Raw genomic sequence first — 25,954 nt, 5'->3', positions numbered from 1 at the left:
GTGCAGCTCAATAACCTTTTGCCTCACATCACTACTGTATTCTCGTGTCACCTCATATTTATACCCCAGTGAAACAGGAAGTCATGGCTCACCACTTAAGTGTTCCTAATCACTCAGGTGAACTTGAAAACATAAAATATGAATGGCAATATACTTAAACTAGATTTTACTCATAAGAATTTCTAGGGGTGCCAATAATTGTGGCACATATGTTTTGGAGAAAAATATTTATTTATTTCTTTTCACTTAAAATAATAATAATTTTACTTCAATTAAACTTACGTTTTTTGTGAATATTTTGAATAGACTCACTCTCTTCTCGCTCCTCAAGTGCACAACACCTTCCCTTCTCTGAACACTGGTGTAAAACTGTTTTCCCCAGTAACCTGGAATGACAGCGGTATTGATATTCCCAGACATGCATAGGGAATCATAGGAAAGAGTGGAATTGAATCACTGACAACAAACTGTTGGAAATCTATCAACGGGCTCTCAATGAGCTAATGTGATTTTTCACCTGACAGGGAGAAGGAAGGAGAGCTCAACTCTGCTCGAACTGCTGTCCTCTATACTGCGCAGAGACGCAAGAGACTGAAATCCATTGAGTTCGCCCCATTAGTTTGCACTATATGGATCAACGTTTTTTTCTGTTATCGAATCAACATTATACCAGCCCCTTTTCATTGCATCAAACCAAAGAAAATCTAACTTTGCAAGATTGACTGTGATTGTGTTGAAGGCAGAGCCAGAGCAAAACAGAGTAGAATTATATTGGCTGGGGTAGCCCATGAGCGGTCTTTCAATCACCCACGAGTGAATGTGCTTTTCAGATCAGATCGGCGCATGTTAATGTTTGTTGATATTATTTGCTAGTTAGCGAGTTATTAGTCTAATTATAGATCAGTATAGGTCAGCAATGTGGAGTTACTGCTTCCAACAAGAGCACAAAACGTGTAGGCTCCATTTCAAGCGGTCTTTGAAAAGCTTGTTTTAATTAAATGGGCAGTGTTGCATTTTGAGAAAGGCTTGATTATGCAAATAAGTCAATAGGCAGAGGGGGTAATAATAATTAATTTCATTTTGTAAAGTGGTTTCTTGAACAAGAACGTATAGGCTACTGTAGGCTTTATCATATAAATCAAAAGTTATTTCCATGTGCATGTTATGGGATTTGCTCCATTGGTTCTGTTGGTAGGCCTACATTATGATCAGATAGCCTATTGGCTACTGTCTAAAACTGTAAGGGTACAGCCTCAGTGTTCACTATAAACCCACGTGGGAAGTTGCACAAATCTCTCACAACATTCAAAGTTTCTTCTCACAAGACCTACAATTTGCTCAGTGCCCCAAAGAATTTGAGGGAACCTTGGTCATGGCAACAATGAGAAAACAGGATGACAGTGGAGCGAGAGAGAGAGATGAGAAGAGAAGGGGAGGCACCCGAGAGGGGGAAGGTAAGACAGAGAGACTGAAAGCAGATGAGAGAGCGGGAAGTGAGATGAAAGGAGAGTTGGGGAAGGCAGAGTCAGTGTTTTCTCTAGGATTTTTTTCAGCAGAGGTGGCAAAGGTAGTAGTGGAGAGGGGGATTTTTTTTTATAGAACAACAATAAAAAGGTCAGTTCTAGTGACTTTTAAAAATAAAATTATTCTCAGATGCATGAAAATGTTATGTTGACACCATCTGAAATATAACTGAACTGCACTGTAGGGAGTGTTGGTTGTGTGCTTGTGGCTATCATTTGCACCACTGCTCACTGTTTTGCTACAAATATATGTTTAGGAGAAATGTCACTGGGTTAGGGTGAGATTTTGTCAATCAAGCCTTTTTTTCTACTTACCCAGAGTCAAATGAACAGTTTGAATGAAGTTGAAGCTAGTTTTGTGAGCCATTGCAAACTAGCATTAGCACAATGCCTGGAAGTCTATGGTACCATGCTAGCTGTCCCATAGACTTTCAGTCATTGCGCTAATGCTAGTTAGCAACTTAATTCAAACTGCATCCATGAGTTCATTTGACTCTGGCTAAGTAGAAAAAGGGCTTCATTTCTCAAATCTGGCACTATCCCTTTAAATGTATCATACTTTTTGGAGTGGCGGTAACGATTTAGGCCGCTCCTAAATTAATATAGAGGAATAACATAGTATATGGCGCAGAGAGTCTTGTCTTTCGGTGGCACAAAGAGAATAAAGGGCAATGGAAATCAGAACATTAGCAAGGAATGGGGAAGAATAGACAGATATTTGCAGTCCCTTCACAGGGAGAACAAAGCAGGGAGCAGGTTGCAGAGTGTTGGGGACTGAGTTTACAAAAAAACTTGGCCGAAAACTGTCAGTGTGTGATGGTGGATTGGGAGACTAGTGAGGTGGGTGTTGGAGGAGATGAGGGCAGGGGGGCAGACATGCAGGTTAGATATGGTAGGATTAGAGGGAGTACGAGCTGGGGGAGCTACAGCCAGGTAGAGGCAGTAGTCAGTCATCATGGCACATAGATAGATCGTGTCCTGTTCGTAAGTTACCTTCCAGATCATCATCGGGCCACCAGCCCAGGTCACAGGCCTGACAGGTGAACTCATCCCGGAGGATCTCATTGTCCTTACAGGTGGTGCAGATCCAGCAGCAGCTCACCTCACCCTTCCTGATCACCTGATCACACAGAGGTCAGGGGTCAACACCAGAAGTCACAAGCTTACAGTCAAAACAATAACAAACCACAACCCCACACCCACACCCACACAGTACCAACCCCAATCAGATATAAAGACGGGTAATTAGCATCTAATATGGCTTTGATGGGGCATTTTTAGGCCCTTCGCTCCACCCTTCGCTAAAACAAATTAGTCCATTCTGGTGCATATTATAAGAACCTATGGTGTAAAAGTTTTCCCTTAGTCGCGCACAAATTATATTCCAAAAGACAAGCTCCGTTGCATTTACATTATCCTGTTCCTAAAGTGGATGTTCTCAGCGTTGTGATATGCAAAACAGGGTGATGCACAGCACAGGGCAGTAAACAACGTGTTAGAAGGCCCCGCTAAAGCAGACAGGAGAGTCTACATGCACCCTATGGGGGCTATTGGCCAGGCTGAATTAATACTGGCCCTGGTTGGAGAGACTCAAGGTGTTTCTTCAAGATACTGAAGGCTCCACAACATTATGTTAAAACACAATAAAAATCAACCCTTTTCAACCAGGGATGAAATCTGCACATACATTCCTGGACTAGGGATCAATTTACAGAGATAACTTAGTTCAAATTAAACAAAAGCATCAGAGCGGAAACACAGACAGAGCAGTTCTCTATGAAACTGGGTCCTGGGAATTCCTGATGGACTGGTTCAGGACCTTTCCTAATCCAGCCTGGTCCAGCCTGGTTTAGACTGGTTTGGCCCAGTTGTGTCTGTACCTTGATCTGTCCCCTGGAGCAGGGCTCACTGCAGACGGAACGGACCATGTCGCTGTTGTTCATCCACAGCTTCCAGTCATCGATGTTCAGGATGCCCTCGTGCCACGAGCCCACCTGCTGGTAGTCATAGCTACCGTCACCCACACTCTGCAGGTTCATGATGTCATACCTGAGAGGGGGAGAGGAGATAGGGTGAAGGGGTGCGAGACAGTTAAAGAGATAGGTGGGAGATGGATGGAGGGGGTACAAGAGGGGGAGAGGAGATAGGTGGGAGATGGATGGAGGGGGTAAAAGGGGGAGAGGAGATAGGTGGGAGATGGGTGGAGGGGGTGAAAGGGGGAGTGGAGATAGGTGGGAGATGGGTGGAGGGGGTAAAATAGGGGGAGAGGAGATAGGTGGGAGATGGATGGAGGGGGTGAAAGAGGGGGAGAGGCACAGAGAGAGATTATGGGAGAGCGAGAGAAAAACAGAGCAAGGTCAAGAAATGGAGATAAAGGGAGAAAGTAAAAGTAAATAAGAAGCAGTTATCTTAATGATAACAAGTCCCTTGCTTAGAGCAGACCCCTTTATCCAAAATTACTTGAACATCTTACATTCAATATAGTTAGACGTTTTTCATGTAAAGACACTTACCAGGGCACAGAATCTAGATCTATTGTGATTGTGGTAGCATGTCTGAGTACTAGCCGTGACCTCTGGCTGAATAACAGGTGACTGGGGCTATTTTTCACCTGTCTGTCAGGGATAGATTTGATTTGTGACACTGAGAGGACTGACTACACACGCTGTAAGTAGAAATGACTGCTGCAGCACACGGATGCATTTAATCTGTTCCAGTTGCAGCCCATTATGATTATGATTCCACATGCTCTGTGTATGTGTGTGTGTGTGTGTGTGTGTGTGTGTGTGTGTGTGTGTTTGTGTGTGTCCATGTACAGTATGTGTATGTATGCCCATGCATGTGTGTTCATAGTCATTTCACACAAAATCTGCTCTATAAGTCGCACACTTCATATCTACAGTGCCTTGTGAAAGTATTCATCCAACTTGGCATTTTTCCTATTTTGTTGCATTACAACCTGTAATTGAAATGTATTTTTATTTGAATTTCATGTAATGGACATACATAAAATACTCCAAATTGGTGAAGTGAATTTGAAAAAAATTACTTAAAAATGTTCATTAAAAAAAGTAAAAAGTGAGTAAATATGTATTCACCCCCTTTGCAATGAAGCCTCTAAATAAGATATGGTGCAACCAATTACCTTCAGTAGTCAAATAATTAGTTAAATAAAGTCAACCTGTGTGCAATCTAAATGTCACATGATCTGTCACATGATCTCAGTATACAGTGCCTTGCGAAAGTATTCGGCCCCCTTGAACTTTGCGACCTTTTGCCACATTTCAGGCTTCAAACATAAAGATATAAAACTGTATTTTTTTGTGAAGAATCAACAACAAGTGGGACACAATCATGAAGTTGAACGACATTTATTGGATATTTCAAACTTTTTTAACAAATCAAAAACGGAAAAATTGGGCGTGCAAAATTATTCAGCCCCCTTAAGTTAATACTTTGTAGCGCCACCTTTTGCTGTGATTACAGCTGTAAGTCGCTTGGGGTATGTCTCTATCAGTTTTGCACATCGAGAGACTGAATTTTTTCCCCATTCCTCCTTGCAAAACAGCTTGAGCTCAGTGAGGTTGGATGGAGAGCATTTGTGAACAGCAGTTTTCAGTTCTTTCCACAGATTCTCGATTGGATTCAGGTCTGGACTTTGACTTGGCCATTCTAACACCTGGATATGTTTATTTTTGAACCATTCCATTGTAGATTTTGCTTTATGTTTTGGATCATTGTCTTGTTGGAAGACAAATCTCCGTCCCAGTCTCAGGTCTTTTGCAGACTCCATCAGGTTTTCTTCCAGAATGGTCCTGTATTTGGCTCCATCCATCTTCCCATAAATTGTAACCATCTTCCCTGTCCCTGCTGAAGAAAAGCAGGCCCAAACCATGATGCTGCCACCACCATGTTTGACAGTGGGGATGGTGTGTTCAGCTGTGTTGCTTTTACGCCAAACATAACGTTGTGCATTGTTGCCAAAAAGTTCAATTTTGGTTTCATCTGACCAGAGCACCTTCTTCCACATGTTTGGTGTGTCTCCCAGGTGGCTTGTGGCAAACTTTAAACGACAGTTTTTATGGATATCTTTAAGAAATGGCTTTCTTCTTGCCACTCTTCCATAAAGGCCAGATTTGTGCAATATACGACTGATTGTTGTCCTATGGACAGAGTCTCCCACCTCAGCTGTAGATCTCTGCAGTTCATCCAGAGTGATCATGGGCCTCTTGGCTGCATCTCTGATCAGTCTTCTCCTTGTATGAGCTGAAAGTTTAGAGGGACGGCCAGGTCTTGGTAGATTTGCAGTGGTCTGATACTCCTTCCATTTCAATATTATCGCTTGCACAGTGCTCCTTGGGATGTTTAAAGCTTGGGAAATCTTTTTGTATCCAAATCCGGCTTTAAACTTCTTCACAACAGTATCTCGGACCTGCCTGGAGTGTTCCCTGTTCTTCATGATGCTCTCTGCGCTTTTAACGGACCTCTGAGACTATCACAGTGCAGGTGCATTTATACGGAGACTTGATTACACACAGGTGGATTGGATTTATCATCATTAGTCATTTAGGTCAACATTGGATCATTCAGAGATCCTCACTGAACTTCTGGAGAGAGTTTGCTGCACTGAAAGTAAAGGGGCTGAATAATTTTGCACGCCCAATTTTTCAGTTTTTGATTTGTTAAAAAAGTTTGAAATATCCAATAAATGTCGTTCCACTTCATGATTGTGTCCCACTTGTTGTTGATTCTTCACAAAAAAATAGAGATTTATATCTTTATGTTTGAAGCCTGAAATGTGGCAAAAGGTCGCAAAGTTCAAGGGGACCGAATACTTTCGCAAGGCACTGTATATACACCTTTTCTGAAAGGCCCCAAAGTCTGCAACACCACTAAGCAAGGGGCACCACCAAGCAAGTGACTACACCAAGCAAGCGGCACCATGAAGACCAAGGAGCTCTCCAAACAGGTCAGGGACAAAGTTGTGGAGAAGTACAGATCAGGGTTGGGTTATAAAAAAATATCAGAAACTTTCAACATCCCACAGAGCACCATTAAATTCATTATTTTAAAAACATTTAAAGAATTTGGCACCACAACAAACCTGCCAAGAGAGGGCTGCCCACCAGAACTTGTGGACCAGGCAAGGAGGGCATTAACCAGAGAGGCAACAAAGAGACCAAAGATAACCCTGAAGGAGCTGCAAAGCTCCACAGCAGAGATTGGAGTATCTGTCCAGAGGACCATTTTAAGCCGCACACTCCACAGAGCTGGGCTTTACGGAAGAGTGACCAGAAAAAATCAATTTCCTAAAGAAAAAAATAAGTAAACATGTTTGGTGTTCGCCAAAAGGCATGTGGGAGACTCTCCCAAACACGGGGAAGAGGTACTCTGGTCAGATGAGACTAAAATGTTGTTTTTAGGCCATCAAGGAAAACCCTATGTCTGGCGCAAACCCAACACCTCATCACCCGAGAACACCATCCCCACAGCATCATGCTGTGGGGAAGTTTTCATCGGCAGGGACTGGAAACCTGGTCAGAATTAAAGGAATAATGGATGCCGCTAAATACAGGGAAATTCTTGAGGGAAACTTGTTTCAGTCTTCCAGAGATTTGAGACTGGGATGGAGGTTCACCTTCCAGCAGGACAATGACCCTAAAGCATACTGCTAAAGCAACACTTGAGTGGTTTAAGGGGAAACATTTTAATGTCTTGGAATTGTCTAGTCAAAGCCCAGACCTCAATCCAATTGAGAATCTGTGGTATGACTTAAAGATTGCTGTACACCAGCAAAACCCACACAGAATGAAGGAGCTGGAGCAGTTTTGCCTTGAAGAATGGGCAAAAATCTCAGTGGCTAGATGTACCAAGCTTATAGAGACATACCAAGAGACTTGCAGCTGTAATTGCTGCAAAAGGTGGCTCTACAAAGTATTGACTTTGGGGGGTTGAATTGTGATGCACACTCAAGTTTTCAGTTATTTTGTCTTATTTCTTGTTTGTGTCACAATAAACAATATTTTGCATTAAATGATACAAACCACCCAAAAATCAATTTTAATTCCAGGTTCTAAGGCAACAAAATAGGAAAAATGCCAAGGGGGGTGAATACTTTCGTAAGCCACTGTATAACCTCCCAGTAATTTTGGGGTAAAAAAAAACATTTGTTTTTATAGCTTCCAGTTTATTCTCTGTTAGTCAGCACCTCTTCACTAAATAATTTTCTCTGGGTGTGTGCCAGCTCATGGTTTTTCTTACACAAAATCTGCTCACCAACAATTCTCCATCTCAACATTCTGCCCCCTCCCCCTCCCCTCCCCATCTCGCTCCTCACCTGCCAGGAGTGTCCCCGTTCTCGTCGAAGTACACATCCTCCCCTGACACCCCTCTGAAGGTGGTCTTGAGCAGGTACTCCAGCAGCTTGCTGCCGTCAATGGGGTCCATGGCCTCACACAGGCCTGGCTGGCCAGGGCACAGCTCACTGTGCATGTCATGGAGGCCGTGGGCCATGGCATAGATAGCATTGATGACGAAGCCCATCTTACTGTCCTGGACGTAGTTCTCATGAAGACTCTCATTGCCTGGGGATTAGTGGGAAATTACCAGAATGTCAAAATGGTGGTTTGGAATTGGTTGATGTTGTTTTTCTAAGGACTGTGGCCGTTTTGTTTGTTTGTGCTGGATTTACAGTGCCATATCAATGTGTAAATGTAGGCACACATAATATTGTACGGCAAGAGAATTGTACAACTTCCTTCTCACTCAACCGATAAACAACTGAGTTTGGAACTATAATTTGATTAAAAAAATACAACAAAACATCTCTCTTCTGCAGCACAAAATAACTGGCTCACACTATACAGTAGATCACAATAAGGTGTCCAGAAGCTTATTAATTTTTCCCCAAAAAGATACAGAAGATGGAGGAATCTTGAGGAAGCAACAGTAAAGTCTGTGGACACCATATTGTGTAACACGCATTTTTGGTTTGCCAGCTGAAAGCATTGTCAAGCACAGGGAATAAGGCAACCATAGCACTGATAGGGACATTTAAAAAAATAGATATTCATTCCCCCTTCTATCATACCGTACCTGAGGTGCCACTCCATATTTGTTTTCTTCTTATAACGGCTTAAATCTCATACATTTTCTCTCCTTCTTTTCCCATTGTTTCTCAATACATTCAGAAAAAGGCTGTCTTTTGTCTGTGGTGATCATGCAGATAGTCAGCAGAGGGGATAATCTACAGTAGTTTGTGAAAGCATTCACCCCCCTTGGCATTTTTCCTATTTTGTTGCATTACAACATGAAATTAAAATGGACTTTTGGGGGGTTTGTATGATTTGATTTAGACAACATGCCTACCACTTTGATGATGCAAAATATTTTTTTGGGTGAAACAAACAAGAAATACGACAAAAAAACAGAACTTGAGCGTGCATAACTATTCACCGCCCTAAAAGGTAGAGCCACCTTTTGCAGTTGCAAATTACAGCTGCAAATCTCTTGGGTTATGTCTCTATAAACTTGGCACATCTAGCCCATTCTTCAAGGCAAAACTGCTCCAGCTCCTTCAAGTTCGCTTGGTTCTGCTGGTGTACAGCGACCTTTAAGTCATACAACAGATTCCCAATTGGATTGAGGTCTGGGCTTTGACTAGGCCATTCCAAGACATTATAAATGTTTCCCCTTAAACCACTTGAGTGTTGCTTTAGCAGTATGCTTAGGGTCATTGTCCTGCTGGAAGGTGAACCTCTGTCCCAGTGTCAAATCTCTAGAAGACTGAAACAAGTTTCCCTCAAGAATTTCCCTGTATTTAGTGCAATCCATTATTCCTTCAATTCTGACCAATTTCCCAGTCCCTGCTGATGAAAAACATCCCCATGCTGCCACCACCATGCTTCACTGTGGGGATGGTGTTGTCATGACTGTCCTGACCAGGTCAGGTTACAGGAGACCACAACCCTACAGATTATCTCTCAACCCTAACAGAGGAGGAGAGATCTAGGGGTCTGAAGATGGGGGGGTTATGACCCCTCACGCACCTGGTAAATTCCTTTGTCCTGTTACTATGGAGAACCAGCCTCAGAACATTAAACATGAAATAAAGGGACTTTGAAACAATGGTTTCCGTCAGCCACAATGGTGGTCATGACGATAGATGGAATATGAAAATGTATGTAATTTTGGTTTTGTTATTAAAGGTTAATAGATGACGGTATTACGAAAACATTGTAATGTGAAGAGTTTTCCTAGTATATGTTTGACTTTTATACATTGTACGTTGTATGGAAAATATCCAAATCAAAGAGAATGTTTTGGGGAAGATGAAATGTTAAGTTAGTTGTATAAATTGGATTCGAATAAAATCTAGACCTTGCCTCATTAACTTGGTACGCCCAGAGAATTGCCCTAAAGGCGGTTACGCCCACTTCTGACCCAAGGGTATACAACTTGTGAGTATAGAATTTACAACAGGACTACGTGACCCCTGCTGCAGCAAGGTCTAAAAAGTCAACAAACCCAGAACGCAACGCAAATTTGAGGACAAAGTCATCCTTTTCTACCCAAGCTATGGATGAGTAGCTATGTCTAAGCATGTGAATTCAAGTCGAACCACCTAGCCTCCATCTCCCATCGAATCGTGGTATCTAAAGGGTTTCATTCCTATGCTGTGAGCTCTGAGCTACAGAGCTGTCTGTCCTCAGAAGACCCCTTCTAGAGCAAAGGGTGAGGGAACAGACTCCTAAGCCAAAAAGGACACTGACATCGGGAGGACTCTCAGAAAGGTGCGCCGGAGTAGTGCGTCATCGAACAGCTAAAGGCCTATGCAGAGAATTCTCGGAGATCATCCCCACGTAATTACATCATTATATTCTGACCCATAAGAGCGGCAGTTTGGGGCAAGGCTAGGGTTAGAATAGCATAGCTGACAAATTCACCCAAATGTATATTTCTCGTGTACTTTCTTTTTTCTCTCTCTATTGAAATCCCCATCGTGGGTAACACGCGCCATAGTGTGTTGGCCCGTTATACTAAGTTCTGATCAATAGCCTATAATGTGTTTTGTCTATGTGTATCTTTAATCATCATTTTAGCTATTTAGTAAATAAATATTCAACTAAGATTGGTGTGGTACGAATTCAATGGTGAGACCCGGGTCCGTGCAGATTCACGGGCTATACGACGTTCAGAACGAGATTGGTAGAGGCAACTGGTTAATTAGCGGCTGTTGTAAAATCGATATTCTTTGAGTTAATTTGGGAAATAGAAACTCAATAGAAACTAGTTTTCCCATGGTGCCCCAGGTTAATGAGTTAATAATTGCTTGATTCAGTTAATCACACAATTAGAAACTTTAATCATTCGATGAACAACAGTCGTCACATTAACTAATACAACGTCACGACAGCGTTCTCGGGGTGATGAGAGGTGTTGGGTTTGCGCCAGACATAAGGTTTTCCTTGATGGCCAAAAAACTTTTTTTTTTTCTCATCTGACCAGAGTACCTTCTTCCATATGTTTGGGGAGTCTCCCATATACATTCAGGGTTATCTTTGGTCTCTTTGTTGCCTCTCTGATTAATGCCCTCATTGCCTGGTCCGTGAGTTTTGGTGGGCGGCCCTCTCTTGGCAGGTTTTTTATGGTGCCATATTCTTTCAATTTTTTAATAAGGGATTTAATGGTGCTCCGTGGGATGTTCAAAGTTTCTGATATTTTTTTATAACCCAACCCTGATCTGTACTTCTCCACAACTTTTCCCCTGACCTGTTTGGCGAGCTCCTTGGTCTTCATGGTGCCGCTTGCTTGGTGGTATCCCTTGCTTAGTGGTGTTGCAGACTCTGGGGCCTTTCAGAACAGGTGTATATATACTGAGATCATGTGACAGTTCATGTGACACTTAGATTGCACACAGGTGGACTTTCTTTAACTAATTATGTGACTTCTGAAGGTAATTGGTTGCACCATATCTTATTTAGAGGCTTCATAGCAAAGGGGGTGAATACGCACCACTTCTATGTTTTTTATTTTTTAGAATTTTTTTAAACAAGTTATTTTTCTCCTTTCACTTCATCAATTTGGACTATTGTGTGTCCATTACATGAAATCCAAATAAAAATCAATGTAAAATACAGGTTGTAATGGAACAAAATAGGAAAAACGCCATGTGGGATGAATACTTTTGCAAGGCACCGTATGTAGAACACATCTCTCTCATACAGTGGTGTTCTACTGAACAGGGTGTTTCAGTGACTCATTCTTCCTTGTTCTCTCTTCACATTGCAGTACTTTTTTTTTAAAACAACCCAAGAGTTTATGCATTAGAGTTTGACTGATTTGACCCTACCCCAGGCTTTCTCTGAGCACAGCAGCCAATTTGGATCATTCTATTTATTTCACTGGTCTAGTGGTAGTACAACATGCCAACATAATCCTCAGAGCTAGCACCAGTCAAACTCTACAAGTCTTGCCAAAGTGAAGTGCTTATACAGTACAGTGCAGGTGCAGGTAAAGTCAGCATCTCTTTAATCTCGAAATATACACTTACCACCTTGGAGATCTTTAAGAAGAGAAAATAACATAATAACATAAATTATAGCTACATTACACTGCTCTGCAATTTTGTCACGTTTTGAATGCTTGGATCAAGCTATTTTGGTTTACTCAAGTCTTAAGATAATGAGGTATTACACAGTAGTACACGTGTAATACCTTCATGTTGAGGTGAATACACTCACAATAACATCAGTACTTAAAATAGTTTTTTCTTACAAAATGTTTGATCGCATGCCTATCAAGCATCATTTCAGGTGTTAAATGTAAATCACTATGCTAATCATTGGCGGGGCAACAACTCAATTTACCTAGATCACCTTTTGTTCGTAAGCAGAGAGAGTATTTGGAAAGGAAAAAAGGGAGACAATACATTATCATACAATTGCTAGCCTATGTTCAAAACATTAACATCATTCATTTGTCCTCAGCCTATCTTATCATGTATTATTACAATAGAAAATACTGTATGATCTTTATCTGATGATTTCTTCCCATTGCTTTTGTTGATTCCCAACCTAACCCCTGCTCAGTCCTCATGGCTCTGGGTAGCCTAGTGTAGTTTATTAGTCGTTCTCACCGGAGCAGACTTTCTTGTATTTCTTAATCTCCTGTTGATGTCCGGCCAGCCGGCACTGGAAGCGGTACTGCCAGAACTCTGGGAACCACGGGTTCCGTGTGTTGGTGTCCAAACGCAGCTTCAGGAAGTAGTCATCAAATGACTTTACTTCCTCTGACTGCAGCTTCATGGTGATCCCACCTTCTGCTTCCTGTTCGTACCCCTCCACCACCTCATCTCGATCTGCCCATCCATCACTAGAGAGAGAGAGAGAGAAAATACTGAGCACACAGATAATGAACTATATTTGTATTGGGAGGTTGATCAAAACAAGAGCAAGTTCATTCTCAAGAAAACAAAACGTTCATTACAATGGAAAAACAAAATGATTGACTAAATAATTGTCTGTGTTACATTTCCCCATTAAATCATGAGCAGGAGTTCAGACATTCATCCAGTGACACTTGGGCTTTCTGCTAGCCGTGGCAATAGTGTTAGTGCATTCTAGCTGCACACTGATCTGATAGAACTATTGGAAGATGGGAGGTAACCTGTATCCAACCAACAAGGATGTCAGCCAGTTAGAATAGTCTCACTTTCTTGTTACCCTCATTGACAGCGTTCTTTCAGACCAGGCCACACGAAGAGAGGAGTGGACAAAAGAGTAGCAGAACATAGTTCTTTTTTTTTTTTTTTTTTTAGTTTATTTGATCATTTAAAACAAGGTACACATACAAAATGATGCACTTTATTAAGAACGTCTATGGTAAACACAAACATGTGTATGACTTATTTCCATTGTGGTCCTATGTCATATCCTTCCCAACAATCAAATCCCACTGCAAAGGTCTGCTCCTTTGCTCTTCAAGGTAATAGGCAGTGGCCTTTAAGTCTACCATAGTTTCTATGGTATCTATAGGGATCTTTAGCCCCTTAGCGTGAGCTCTGTGACCACTGAATGTTCCCAAGGTCTCTCTCCACTACTATCTCCATCTCTATGTGGATCCGTGGATGCTAGTGGGAGGAGCTATAGGAGGAAGGTCTCGTTTATTCCATTCCATCCACTACAATGAGCCCGTCCTCCTATACCTCTTCCCATGGCTTCCGTCTTCATTTTCAACTCTACTTACAGTCCACCAATCGCCTTGTTGGTTTTCCTTCCCCTCTGTGTCAGAATCCCCATTAAACTAAGCTCATTTAGACATGCATTTGAAGCCTGGAGACCCTTAGAGTGATGAACAAGAAAGACTAGAGACAGAGACAAAGAAAATAAACGAGTTGATATACAGAGCTTCTAAGCTGTGCTTCTCTGGATGCAGCAGCCTAGAATATCTGTACAGTTGACAGCTACCCTCCAATTAGAGAGTAAGTGAGCCAGTAGCCAATTACCACATGCAGAAGGGATATTCTGATGGGCAAGAGCATGTGTGAGTGTGTGTGTGTGTGTGTGTGTGTGTGTGTGTGTGCAACCTGGTCTCAGAGCATTTCATATTATATTCATATTATTTTTAAGTAAATCTGAGACACTCCATTTAGTATCAATTACATTTCGTATGATATGTATTAAGTTGTGGATTTCCATCACCCGTTTCATATGATATTTTACAAATTACAATTTGTATGACATGTTACAAATGACAATTCGTATGATATGTTACAAATTATAATTCGTATAATATGCTATAAATTCCAAATCGTATTATATGTTAGGAATTAGCAAATGTAAAATATGTTCGAAAATTGTAAAACGTACAATATGTTATGATTTTGTAAAACGTACAATATGTTACGAACTTGCAAAACGTATGATATGATACAAATTCTAGCTAGGTGGCTAAAGTTAGCTAACTGGCTAACGTTAGCCAGGTTAGGGTTAAGGTTAGTGTTAAGTTTAGGAGTTAGGTTAAAGGGTTAGGGGAAGGGTTAGTTAACATGCAAAGTAGTTGCAAAGTAGCAAAAAAAGTAGTAAGTTGTTTAAATTCTAAAGTTGTCCATGATGAGATTCAAACTTGCAAACTTTGGGTTGCTACACTCTAAAAAGAAAAGGTTCCTGGAGTATCCTTTAGTGGTCCTTCACATTGAAACTTCACATTAAGTTATTTTGGGGTTCATTTTTTAACTACCCCCACTTATTATTAATAATATTTTTTTATATATATTTTTTTAACCTTTATTTAACTAGGCAAGTCAGTGGTTAGAGCGTTGGACTAGTAACCGGAAGGTTGCAAGTTCAAATCCCCAGCTGACAAGGTACAAATCTGTCGTTCTGCCCCTGAACAGGCAGTTAACCCACTGTTCCTAGGCCGTCATTGAAAATAAGAATTTGTTCTTAACTGACTTGCCTAGTTAAATAAAAGGTAAAATTAATTATTTTTTTTTATTTTTTTATTTTTCAATGACGGCCTATGGGATATTCATTGAAGAGGTAAGGATGGTAAATCTGGTCAGCATAACATACCAATACCAATTGACATACCTTCATATGCCTCCTTGTGTGTAAACCTGCAGACCCAGACACAAAAGTGACCAGATCAGTCATCTGCACCCAATACATCTAGCCTTCAACATATTCTGATAGCCTCCATATTCTTACCTATTTGTTGATTGATATCCTTTGAACTGTGTCCATTTTCTGCACAAATATGAAAATATAGATGGTATCATCATAAAACAATATCAATTTAGATCATGCAAGGGACAAACCTTATTTTAAATTCAGGAGATCTTTACATTTTTCAGTTAAGTTCCTGCACCTGCTACCTTCAAATGTTTTAGTTGGGCAGTTAGGTTCCTGCAAGAACCCCCACCAACTAAGGAGGATCCTCGATTAACCCCACCTCCTACGGGGTTCTTGGAAGTACCTTTAGGGGGCAATTTTCAGTGCCAAGAACCTTAAGGTTCGTTCTTCAAAGAATTTTGAGGATCTTGGAAAAACCGTTGTTGAACTCCTAATTTTTAGAGTGTAGACGTTTGCCTGAAGTAACAATCTCTCTTATGTACCCATACCAAACGAAACGTATCATACTAAATGGAGCCTTCGGGAATACGTACAGAATAATACGAAATGCTCTGAGACCAGGTTGGTGTGTGTTATGTTCTGCCATTTTAAAAGAGGTCTGAGAGAAACTGTGAAATCCAAGGGATATGAAGCATATAAAGAGTGATGTAGTGGACTGCTTGAACATTTTTAAGTGTTTTTTTTAGCACTTATCAAAGACACGGGAAAATGTTTCCTGCTTTCTCGAGCTCAGTTAAGGTGATGCCACTAAATAATCCTCCACTGACAAACCTCTGAATTCTGTTTTTTTTTTAAACGTTTTTTTTTATTTTTAGAAAGGTTAGCCAAACAGAATCATAACTTCCTCTGTCTTAATTGAGTTTAGGCCACAGACATGCATCTGATTTGTCACAGTCACATTTGCCTCTGAGGCTGTGTGGGTGTGTGCACTCTATGTGCATTTATGCTCAAATCCCAAACCACTGTCACTCTTCCACCCATCAAATATTCACAATCACAACAACATAATTATTGTTCCCTGTGCCCGCCCTCCCCCTCCCTCCCTATCACTAGTCAAGTCCATTCCCTGACCCAAGGTAGCTGACTGCATTTGATGTTCTAAATTTGATACAGTGTTATATACGGACCTCCAATATTTGTCCCCACAGACGTGGAGAACTGCAACAGCAGGCTATGGCAGAGAGAGAGAGAGAGAGATTGGGTTTGGTGTGTGTGTGTGTGTGTGTGGAGCATTTATTTAACATCTCAATGAATAATTCATGAGTTGTTGCCAAGGTAGACATGCATCGCTGTTTTCACATCGGAGTTTGCGATAAAGAAAAAATGACACTCTCTCCCTCTCTCTTCATGCCGTCGCTGGATCCTGCTGTGCTATATCTACTTAGTTTAAATATCTCATCAAAACAGTCAAACCAATGGAGGCCAAATTTGATTGAATTCATACCTAGCTAAGTTTCATGAGTTCATGTATCATGAATACTGTTAATGGTATTTTTATCCAATATTCATGAAAACACAGACCCTCCACAGCTATACTAATACTATCAAACACATACCACTGCTATCTTATATGGAAAATAATGATGAACATTTCATAAGAATCTTGTATGGCAGGAGAAGATGATTTGTACAAAAATCTAATAAGTATCTGGTAAGATTTTGTGTGTTTTGCTTTATATGTTAGTGAGGTAACTTATATGACTTATGTGACAAACACAATCGAATACATGTTTGTTGTCATTTTCCTACATAACTCAGCAAAAAAGTAAACTTCCTCTCACTGTCAACTGCGTTTATTTTCAGCAAACTTAACGTGTAAATATTTGTATGAACAAAACAAGATTCAACAACTGAGACAGAAACTGAACAAGTTCCACAGACATGTGACTAACAGAAATGGAATAATGGGGGGTCAAAAGTAAAAGTCAATATCTGGTGTGGCCACCAGCTGCATTATATCTCCTCCTCATGGACTGCACCAGATTTGGCAGTTCTCACTGTGAGATGTTTTTTTTAACCTTTATTTAACTAGGCAAGTCAGTTGAGAACAAATTATTATTTTCAATAACAGCCAAGAAACAGTGGCCTTGTTCATGGGCAGAATGACAGATTTTTACCTTGTCAGCTCGGGGATTCGATCTTGCAACCTTTCGGTAACTAGTCCAACGCTCTAACCACTAGGCTACCTGCCGCCCCACATGTTACCCCATTCTTCCACCAAGGCACCTGCAAGTTCCCGGACATTTCTCTTTGCTGGCCATGGCAGAACACTGACAGGAAATCCCGCACAGAACGAGCAGTATAGCTGGTGGCATTATCATGCTGGAGGGTCATGTCAGGATGAGCCTGCAGGAAGGGTACCACTTGAGGGAGGAGGATGTTGTCCCTGTAACGCACAGCGCTGAGATTGCCTGCAATGACAACAAGCTCAGTTCGATGATGCTGTGACACACCGCCCCAGACCATGACGGACCCTCCACTTTTTTCCAGTCCTGTCTGGTCCAGCACTGATGGAGGGATTGTGCGTTCCTGGTGTAACTCGGGCAGTTGTTGTTGCCATCCTGTACCTGTCCCGCAGGGGTGATGTTCGGATGTACTGATCCTGTGCAGGTGTTGTTACACGTGGTCTGTCACTGCGAGGATGATCAGCTGTCCATCTTGTCTCCCTGAAGCGCTGTCTTAGGCGTCTCACAGTACGGACGTTGCAATTTATTGCCATGGCCACATCTACAGTCCTCATGCCTCCTTGCAGCGTGCCTAAGGGACATTCACGCAGATGAGCAGGGACCCTGGGCATCTTCCTTTTGGTGTTTTTCAGAGGCAGTAGAAAAGCCTCTTTAGTGTCCTAAGTTTTCATAACTGTGACCTTAATTGCCTACCGTCTGTAAGCTGTTAGTGTCTTAACAACCATTCCACAGGTGTATGTTCATGAATTGTTTATGGGTCATTGAAAAAGCATGGGAAACAGTGCTTAAATCCTTTACAATGAAGATATGTGAAGTTATTTGGATTTTTACGAATTATCTTTGAAAGACAGGGTCCTGAAAAAGGGACGTTTATTCTTTTGCTGAGTTCAGATATGGTGTGACATATTTGAGACAACATATATTACTTATATGAGTCATCAATTAAAATTATAATAAAAGTGTATGTTCTCTGTAAAGGTCGTTGTAAAAACACACACAAATACACCACTAACATACCACTAACATACAGAAAAACAGCTAGTTTAATTACTGGAGGCAGCATCATTTCTAGCATATTCCTTCCCTGTTATTCCAGTAAATTGCTATCAAATTCAACTGTTTTCCTAGAGAAATATACTTAAGGCCAAATTACCACATGCATCAAGTGGTCAATTAGAGATATCGCTGTGTGTGTGTGTGAGAGAACATTGGCCAGATGATTGACGGATGCTTAGTGTTGTGAGACAGCGTTGTGGAAGAGCTTCCGAGCCAACAGTTAGATAATTAATAGCTAAAACACAGCAGATCTTTCAGTTGAGTGGTCTGAGTGCCAGGATAGAGAACAAACAAACAAATCCCCCAGACTATTTCAGATGATCTAGTTCCAGTTTGATAGCTAACGCATTTGTATATTAATGAAGCCATGAATTAATTGGCGGGGAAGAGCCTTAATCACATGCACTCTCTCCTGAGAGAGAATGGATTGTAAAATTGTTTCTTAAAAAGTAGAAGAGAAAGAGATTCATTATGCGTTCCCTTGTTCTGGCTCATTTGACACAAGCAGACACTTAATAAGAATACCCAAACAAATGTAAGTGTCTAAAGACCAGTAGAATGCCCACTGACCCGATTATATTCAAACCACCATATCGTTTGAAATGTATAGAGCCAAGCCCTACCTCTACCCTATCCCTCTCTCACCCCGCAGTTCCCACTCTCTCCTTTCTTTCTCTCAATCTTAACCCACCCCCTCTTTCCTTCGCTCCCTCTTCTCTCTTTCTCCTCGTCTTCTTTTCCCCTGTTTTTCTATTTTACCCAATCTCCCCTATCTTCCCTTCTTCTTCATTCTCTCTTCCCTTTCTCTTCCTTCCTGATCCAGTTCATTTTGCATGAGAGAAGTGGCAGTTTGTTAGCTAGATGACGGTAGGCAGGCCAGGCCTCTCCCGAGGCAGCTCAACGACCCTGGCCGAGCTGGGATCCATTAAAACACTATCCAGATCAAGCAGCCTTTACTTATTCATCACGCCCCAGTTTAGAGATTCATCTCCCAGATCCGTTTGCCTTGGACCGATGGCGTACAGTGTTTGGAGAGACAGATTTACTGCTAGCTGGCTACCAGCCGGCAATTCTCCATATTTAAGTATTACATAGGAAATGTGTTTTCCCGAACCATAGTGACTGTTTTCATGTTTTTCTTGAGGTGTGTGTGTGTGTGTGTGTGTGTGTGTGTGTGTGTGTGTGTGTGTGTGTGTGTGTGTGTGTGTGTGCATGCAATTGTTCAATTGTGTATGTGTGCATGCACATGTATGCATGCATTTTCATGCGTACTGCATGTGTGCGAACTATAACAAGGGAAAAGTGAGCTAGGGGGCCATCAAGGAAATTGTTTCAGCCTCAGCGTGTTCTGATCTCACAATGACATCCAGATGCCAACCCAGCATGCCCTTTCTGATCATTTCAATGTCATTCACTAGTCCTTCATACTAGAAAGAAAACAAATGCATCAACTGGAGAGAGATGTCCTTGACAATGTTTTCTGTTTATCAATTCAAGTCTGTGGCATATTATGAATATTCAAATTCTGTGTGTAAAGCCTACTGTTCAGTGAAACAAAAAGAGATGCAATTTAGACTCATAAGTCAACTGTGAAAGACTTTGTGGAACTACTATTGTGTGTAATCACACACAAAGCTGTAGACATATCGTTGCCTCCTCTGTGGCATTCTACAGTATGCGATATGTGCTAGAATTGTGCTGTTATCTTAAAACTGTGGACTTTCTGTGTTGAGATATGTTCCTGAGAGGCTATTGTTTGACGGACAAGACTCAGAGCCATTCACCTAAGTCTCCTAGCCTCTCATCAAACAAAACCAAATCTCCATGGGGATTGTAACGTTAGCAACACGCTAACCTCAGGGAGCAAAATGTACTTTCTCCATCAAAACACAAATCACAGCTATAACCTGAAAGGGACATCCCTTGACTAGCCAACACCCCCCACAACATGCCCCAATAAACGTAATCTAAACCTAGATTTGTATAATGGGTTAAAAGGGTAGCAACATGGCAGAGGGAGGAGAGGAGTAGAGCTGGGCCTCTCGAATCATACACAGGCACACACTGGTGTGTGTCCTGTCAGGCGCAGAGATCATGCCACACACACCGGGGGATAATCCTAAGTGGGGAAATAGAGACTTAGAGATCATCTCTGTAATGCTGAAACGGGGGCCGCCTATAAAGAACAGCACCCTTCACTTCACAGCCTTTTCTGAGGAAATGGTTGAAATATAATTTGTAAGGCAGGAATCACTGGCCGGCAGGCTCCCTCTGTCCCACTATACTGACCTACTTCACTATAATGCACCCCATGCTGGTAGCCAAGGCTGTCCTCGTCTGTCCCAGGCCTACCTAAGCAACACTGGTGAAAATAGATGCAAGGACAGGAGTAAAAATAACAGAAGAAAATCAGTCTCCCGATCACATATTCCTTATGTAGCCGTATAACAATCTTGGTCCTTTTTCAATCCTAACTATTATCAGTGATTACAGAGGCGAGGCAAATTACAGTGTAAATACTGTACTATACAGTATTCTCATGTCTTCCGAGAGAATATGAATGGAAAAGCAGCTTATTCAAATGCAGTAGTAATAACAGCATTGAGGCAGGCAGCATTAGATGGGGAGCTAAAGGAAGGGTGCTAATTGCGTGTATGTGACTGACTATGCTCCCCACACACAGTCTTTCTAATGGGGGAGGTTGGGTATTGGATGGAAAAGGCACTGGTGGTGGTGACTAAAGGTAGATAACAGTTGTTGCAACTAACAGCCAACGCGGTTGGGGAAAGTAATCTGTTAGCAGTTTTTTGTGTCAATCCTGATCAAAAGAGTGATTCACCGTTGAGTTAACAGAACTGTAGCCTATTGCATTTCAGTGATTGCTGTAACAACATGTTGATGACACATTCTGTGCCTGTTGCTTTTAATGCATCAAATGCAATTTCCCCTGGGTAATAAAGTAAAATCAGTAAGCAGGTCAGGCACATAATTCCATACAAGGTAGTTATACTTGAGTGAGAGGAGACAGCTGTCAAGGGTTCTAGAGCCACAGATGTGCTTCTCTACACAGCTCAGTCCACTATGCTGGGAAGCTTTGTAGAGTAGACTAGTGTGTGTAGCTCACGCTGGGGCTCAGAGCTCATCACACGGTGTGATACTGCTCCCTTCAAACCTTCTCCCTAAATCTATGGTTCCCTCTACGGGACGTCCCGTCCTGACATGAGGTGTTAGTGCCCCCTTGTGATGGGACATCTGTTCAGTGTTACCTCCAACCACATCCTGAGGGAGAATATACATTGAGTGTACAAAACACACTCCCTTTTGCCCTCAGAACAGCCTCAATTTGTCGGGGCATGGACTCTACAGGGTGTCGAAAGCATTCCACACGGATGCTGGCCAATGTTGACTTGAATTGTGTCCAGTTGTGTCGAGTAGGCTGGATGTCTTTTGGATGGTGGACCATTCTTGATGTACACAGTTGTTTGCTGTGATTTAGTGTACTATAAAATGTATGGCTCCACTACTCTCACCACTTTGCCCAGTCCTATTCAAGGCTAGAACTACTTTGTCTTTTCTAATGGTTCTAATGCTTCTAGCCTTGATTTGCATTTTGATTACATATCTAATATATAGTATTGCTTACTTGGTGTTCTCCAATGAATTATGTAACCACTTCAAATCAGGGTTGATTGGAAAACGCTGTTCAAAAGAGAACATTGTATTAGCGCATCTTTGTACTCCCTAATGAAGGCCATGCAGCCGAAATGCATTGGAGTTGTCCATTGAACATGCCATACAAATAAAGGCATTTTAATTAATTATATGAAGAGTGCCTTGGTCCTCCGTTCTTTTTGATACACACGGGAAACTGTTGAGAGTGAAAAACCCAGCAGTGTTGCAGTTCTTGAAACACTCAAACCGGTGCGCCTGGCACCTACTTCCTACCATACCCCGTTCAACAGCACTTAAATATTTTGTCTTGCCCATTCACTCTCTAAATGGCATACATACACAATCAATGTCTCAATTTTCTCATGGCTTAAAAATCATTCTTTAACCTGTCTCCTTCCCTTCATCTATACTGATTGAAGTGGATTCACATCACCAAGACATCACATACATTAGGTAAAGTCCCCCCTTATCTCAGGTCACCATAGCATCACCCACCTGTAGCACACGCTTCAGCAGGTATATCTCTCTAGTCACCCCCAAAACCAATTCTTTCTTTGGCCGCCTCTCCTTCCAGTTCTCTGCTGCCAATGACTGGAACGAACTACAAAAATCTCTGAAACTGGAAACACTTATCTCCCTCACTAGCTTTAAGCACCAACTGTCAGAGCAGCTCACAGATTACTGCACCTGTACATAGCCCACCTATAATTTAGCCCAAACAACTACCTCTTTCCCTACTGTATTTAATTTATTTATTTATTTTGCTCCTTTGCACCCCATTATTTGTATTTCTACTTTGCACATTCTTCCATTGCAAATCTACCATTCCAGTGTTTTATTTGCTATATTGTATTTACTTTGCCACCATGGCCTTTTTTTGCCTTTACCTCCCTTCTCACCTCATTTGCTCACATCGTATATAGACTTGTTTATACTGTATTATTGACTGTATGTTTGTTTTACTCTGTGTAACTCTGTGTCGTTGTATCTGTCGAACTGCTTTGCTTTATCTTGGCCAGGTCGCAATTGTAAATGAGAACTTGTTCTCAACTTGCCTACCTGGTTAAATAAAGGTGAAATAAAAATTAAATCTAATGCCAAATCCAGCCAGGCCACTCGTGATACAAGTCAGTATTTCACATCAATCAAGTGTTTGAGGACATCGGGAGATGATGTGGCAACTGGCCACTAGGGCCAACAGGATTCCAAAGGTTGAAAATTCTAATCCAGCGATAGAAAGTTATTTTTTAGATTTTTGTTTTAAGCCTATCCCAAATCGTAAGCCTGACCGGAAACATGACCGAATACAAACAGTGTAGCTATTCCCTCCGCAAGGCAATCAAACAAGCTAAGCTTCAGTATAGAGACAAAGTAGAATCTCAATTCAACGGCTCAGACACAAGAGGTATGTGGCAGGGTCTACAGTCAATCACGGATTACAAAAAGAAAACCAGCCCCGTCACGGACCAGGATGTCTTGCTACCAGACAGACTAAATAACTTTTTTGCCCGCTTTGAGGACAATACAGTGCCACTGACACGGCCTGCAACCAAAACATGTGGCCCCTCCTTCACTGCAGCCGAGGTGAGTAAAACATTTAAACGTGTTAACCCTCGCAAGGCTGCAGGCCCAGACGGCATCCCCAGCCGCGCCCTCAGCGCATGCGCAGACCAGCTGGCTGGTGTGTTTACGGACATATTCAATCAATCCCTATCCCAGTCTGCTGTTCCCACATGCTTCAAGAGGGCCACCATTGTTCCTGTTCCCAAGAAAGCTAAGGTAACTGAGCTAAACGACTACCGCCCCGTAGCACTCACTTCCGTCATCATGGAGTTCTTTGAGAGACTAGTCAAGGACCATATCACCTCCACCCTACCTGACACCCTAGACCCACTCCAATTTGCTTACCGCCCAAATAGGTCCACAGACGATGCAATCTCAACCACACTGCACACTGCCCTAACCCATCTGGACAAGAGGAATACCTATGTGAGAATGCGGTTCATCGACTACAGCTCGGCATTTAACACCATAGTACCCTCCAAGCTCGTCATCAAGCTCGAGACCCTGGGTCTCGACCCCGCCCTGTGCAACTGGGTACTGGACTTCCTGACGGGCCGCCCCCAGGTGGTGAGGGTAGGCAACAACATCTCCACCCCGCTGATCCTCAACACTGGGGCCCCACAAGGGTGCGTTCTGAGCCCTCTCCTGTACTCCCTGTTCACCCACGACTGCGTGGCCACGCACACCTCCAACTCAATCATCAAGTTTGCGGACGACACAACAGTGGTAGGCTTGATTACCAACAACGACGAGACGGCCTACAGGGAGGAGGTGAGGGCCCTCGGAGTGTGGTGTCAGGAAAATAACCTCACACTCAACGTCAACAAAACTAAGGAGATGATTGTGGACTTCAGGAAACAGCAGAGGGAACACCCCCCTATCCACATCGATGGAACAGTAGTGTAGAGGGTAGCAAGTTTTAAGTTCCTCGGCATACACATCACAGACAAACTGAATTGGTCCACCCACACAGACAGCATCGTGAAGAAGGCGCAGCAGCGCCTCTTCAACCTCAGGAGGCTGAAGAAATTCAGCTTGTCACCAAAAGCACTCACAAACTTCTACAGATGCACAATCGAGAGCATCCTGTTGGGCTGTATCACCGCCTGGTACGGCAACTGCTCCGCCCACAACCGTAAGGCTCTCCAGAGGGTAGTGAGGTCTGCACAACTACCTGCCCTCCAGGACACCTACACCACCCAATGTTAGAGGAAGGCCATAAAGATCATCAAGGACAACAACCACCCGAGCCACTGCCTGTTCACCCCGCTATCATCCAGAAGGCGAGGTCAGTACAGGTGCATCAAAGCTGGGACCGAGACTGAAAAACAGCTTCTATCTCAAGGCCATCAGACTGTTAAACAGCCACCACTAACATTGAGTGGCTGCTGCCAACACACTGACTCAACTCCAGCCACTTTAATAATGGGAATTGATGGGAAATGATGTAAAATATATCACTAGCCACTTTAAACAATGCTACCTAATATAATGTTTACATACCCTACATTATTAATCTCATATGTATACGTATATACTGTACTCTATATCATCTACTGCATCCTTATGTAATACATGTATCACTAGCCACTTTAACTATGCCACTTTGTTTACATACTCATCTCATACGTATATACTGTACTCGATACCATCTACTGTATCTTGCCTATGCCGCTCTGTACCACCACTTATTCATATATCTTTATGTACATATTCTTTATCCCCCTACACTTGTGTGTATAAGACAGTAGTTTTGGAATTGTTAGTTAGATTACTTGTTGGTTATTACTGCATTGTCGGAACTAGAAGCACAAGCATTTCGCTACACTCGCATTAACATCTGCTAACCATGTGTATGTGACAAATAAAATGTGATTTGATTTGACCTTAACCATTCTGGGTTAATGCCTAACATTAAGATTTCTGAGTTAATGTCACGACTTCCGCCGAAGCCGGTCCCTCTCCTTGTTCGGGCGGTGTTCGGTGGTCGACGTCTCCGACCTTCTAGCCATCGCTGATCCATTTTTCATTTTCCATTGGTTTTGTCTTGTCTTCCTTCACACCTGGTTCCAATCCCATCAATTACATGTTGTGTATTTAACCCTCTGTTTCCCTTCATGTCCTTGTCGGAGATTGTTTGATTGTATGTTATGTGCAAGTTGTGTGTTGGTGTGCGACGGGTTTTGTACCCACTTTGATTATTTTGTATATTTTGGTTTTTGTGAGCACTTATTAAACGACTCCAATTAGATCAAGTTCGTTCCCCTGCGCCCGACTTCCCTGCCACCAACACGCGCCCATTACAGTTAATGCCTAAACT

General features: G+C 42.2%; 1 protein-coding gene across 2 annotated transcripts in view; it reads right to left on the bottom strand.

Moving 5' to 3' along the window:
• The window catches only part of LOC110530914 (glutamate metabotropic receptor 1a), a 56,669-nt gene that overhangs the window by 6,525 nt on the left and 24,190 nt on the right, over positions 1 to 25,954 (bottom strand). For both annotated transcript variants that reach the window (XM_036985452.2, XM_036985451.2), the window contains exons 4-7: positions 12,661 to 12,896; positions 7,861 to 8,107; positions 3,404 to 3,572; positions 2,517 to 2,643 (exon numbers count right to left, since the gene is read on the bottom strand). In XM_036985452.2, the coding sequence (XP_036841347.1) occupies positions 2,517 to 2,643; positions 3,404 to 3,572; positions 7,861 to 8,107; positions 12,661 to 12,896 (779 nt within the window). The remainder of the gene's footprint in view (positions 1 to 2,516; positions 2,644 to 3,403; positions 3,573 to 7,860; positions 8,108 to 12,660; positions 12,897 to 25,954) is intronic.

This window comes from Oncorhynchus mykiss, chromosome 8 (assembly GCF_057628025.1).
Source record: "Oncorhynchus mykiss isolate SJ-2025 chromosome 8, ASM5762802v1, whole genome shotgun sequence".
Lineage (NCBI taxonomy): Eukaryota > Metazoa > Chordata > Actinopteri > Salmoniformes > Salmonidae > Oncorhynchus > Oncorhynchus mykiss.
Note: the sequence above shows the minus strand (reverse complement) of the source record. Positions and strands in the feature narration are given on the sequence as shown.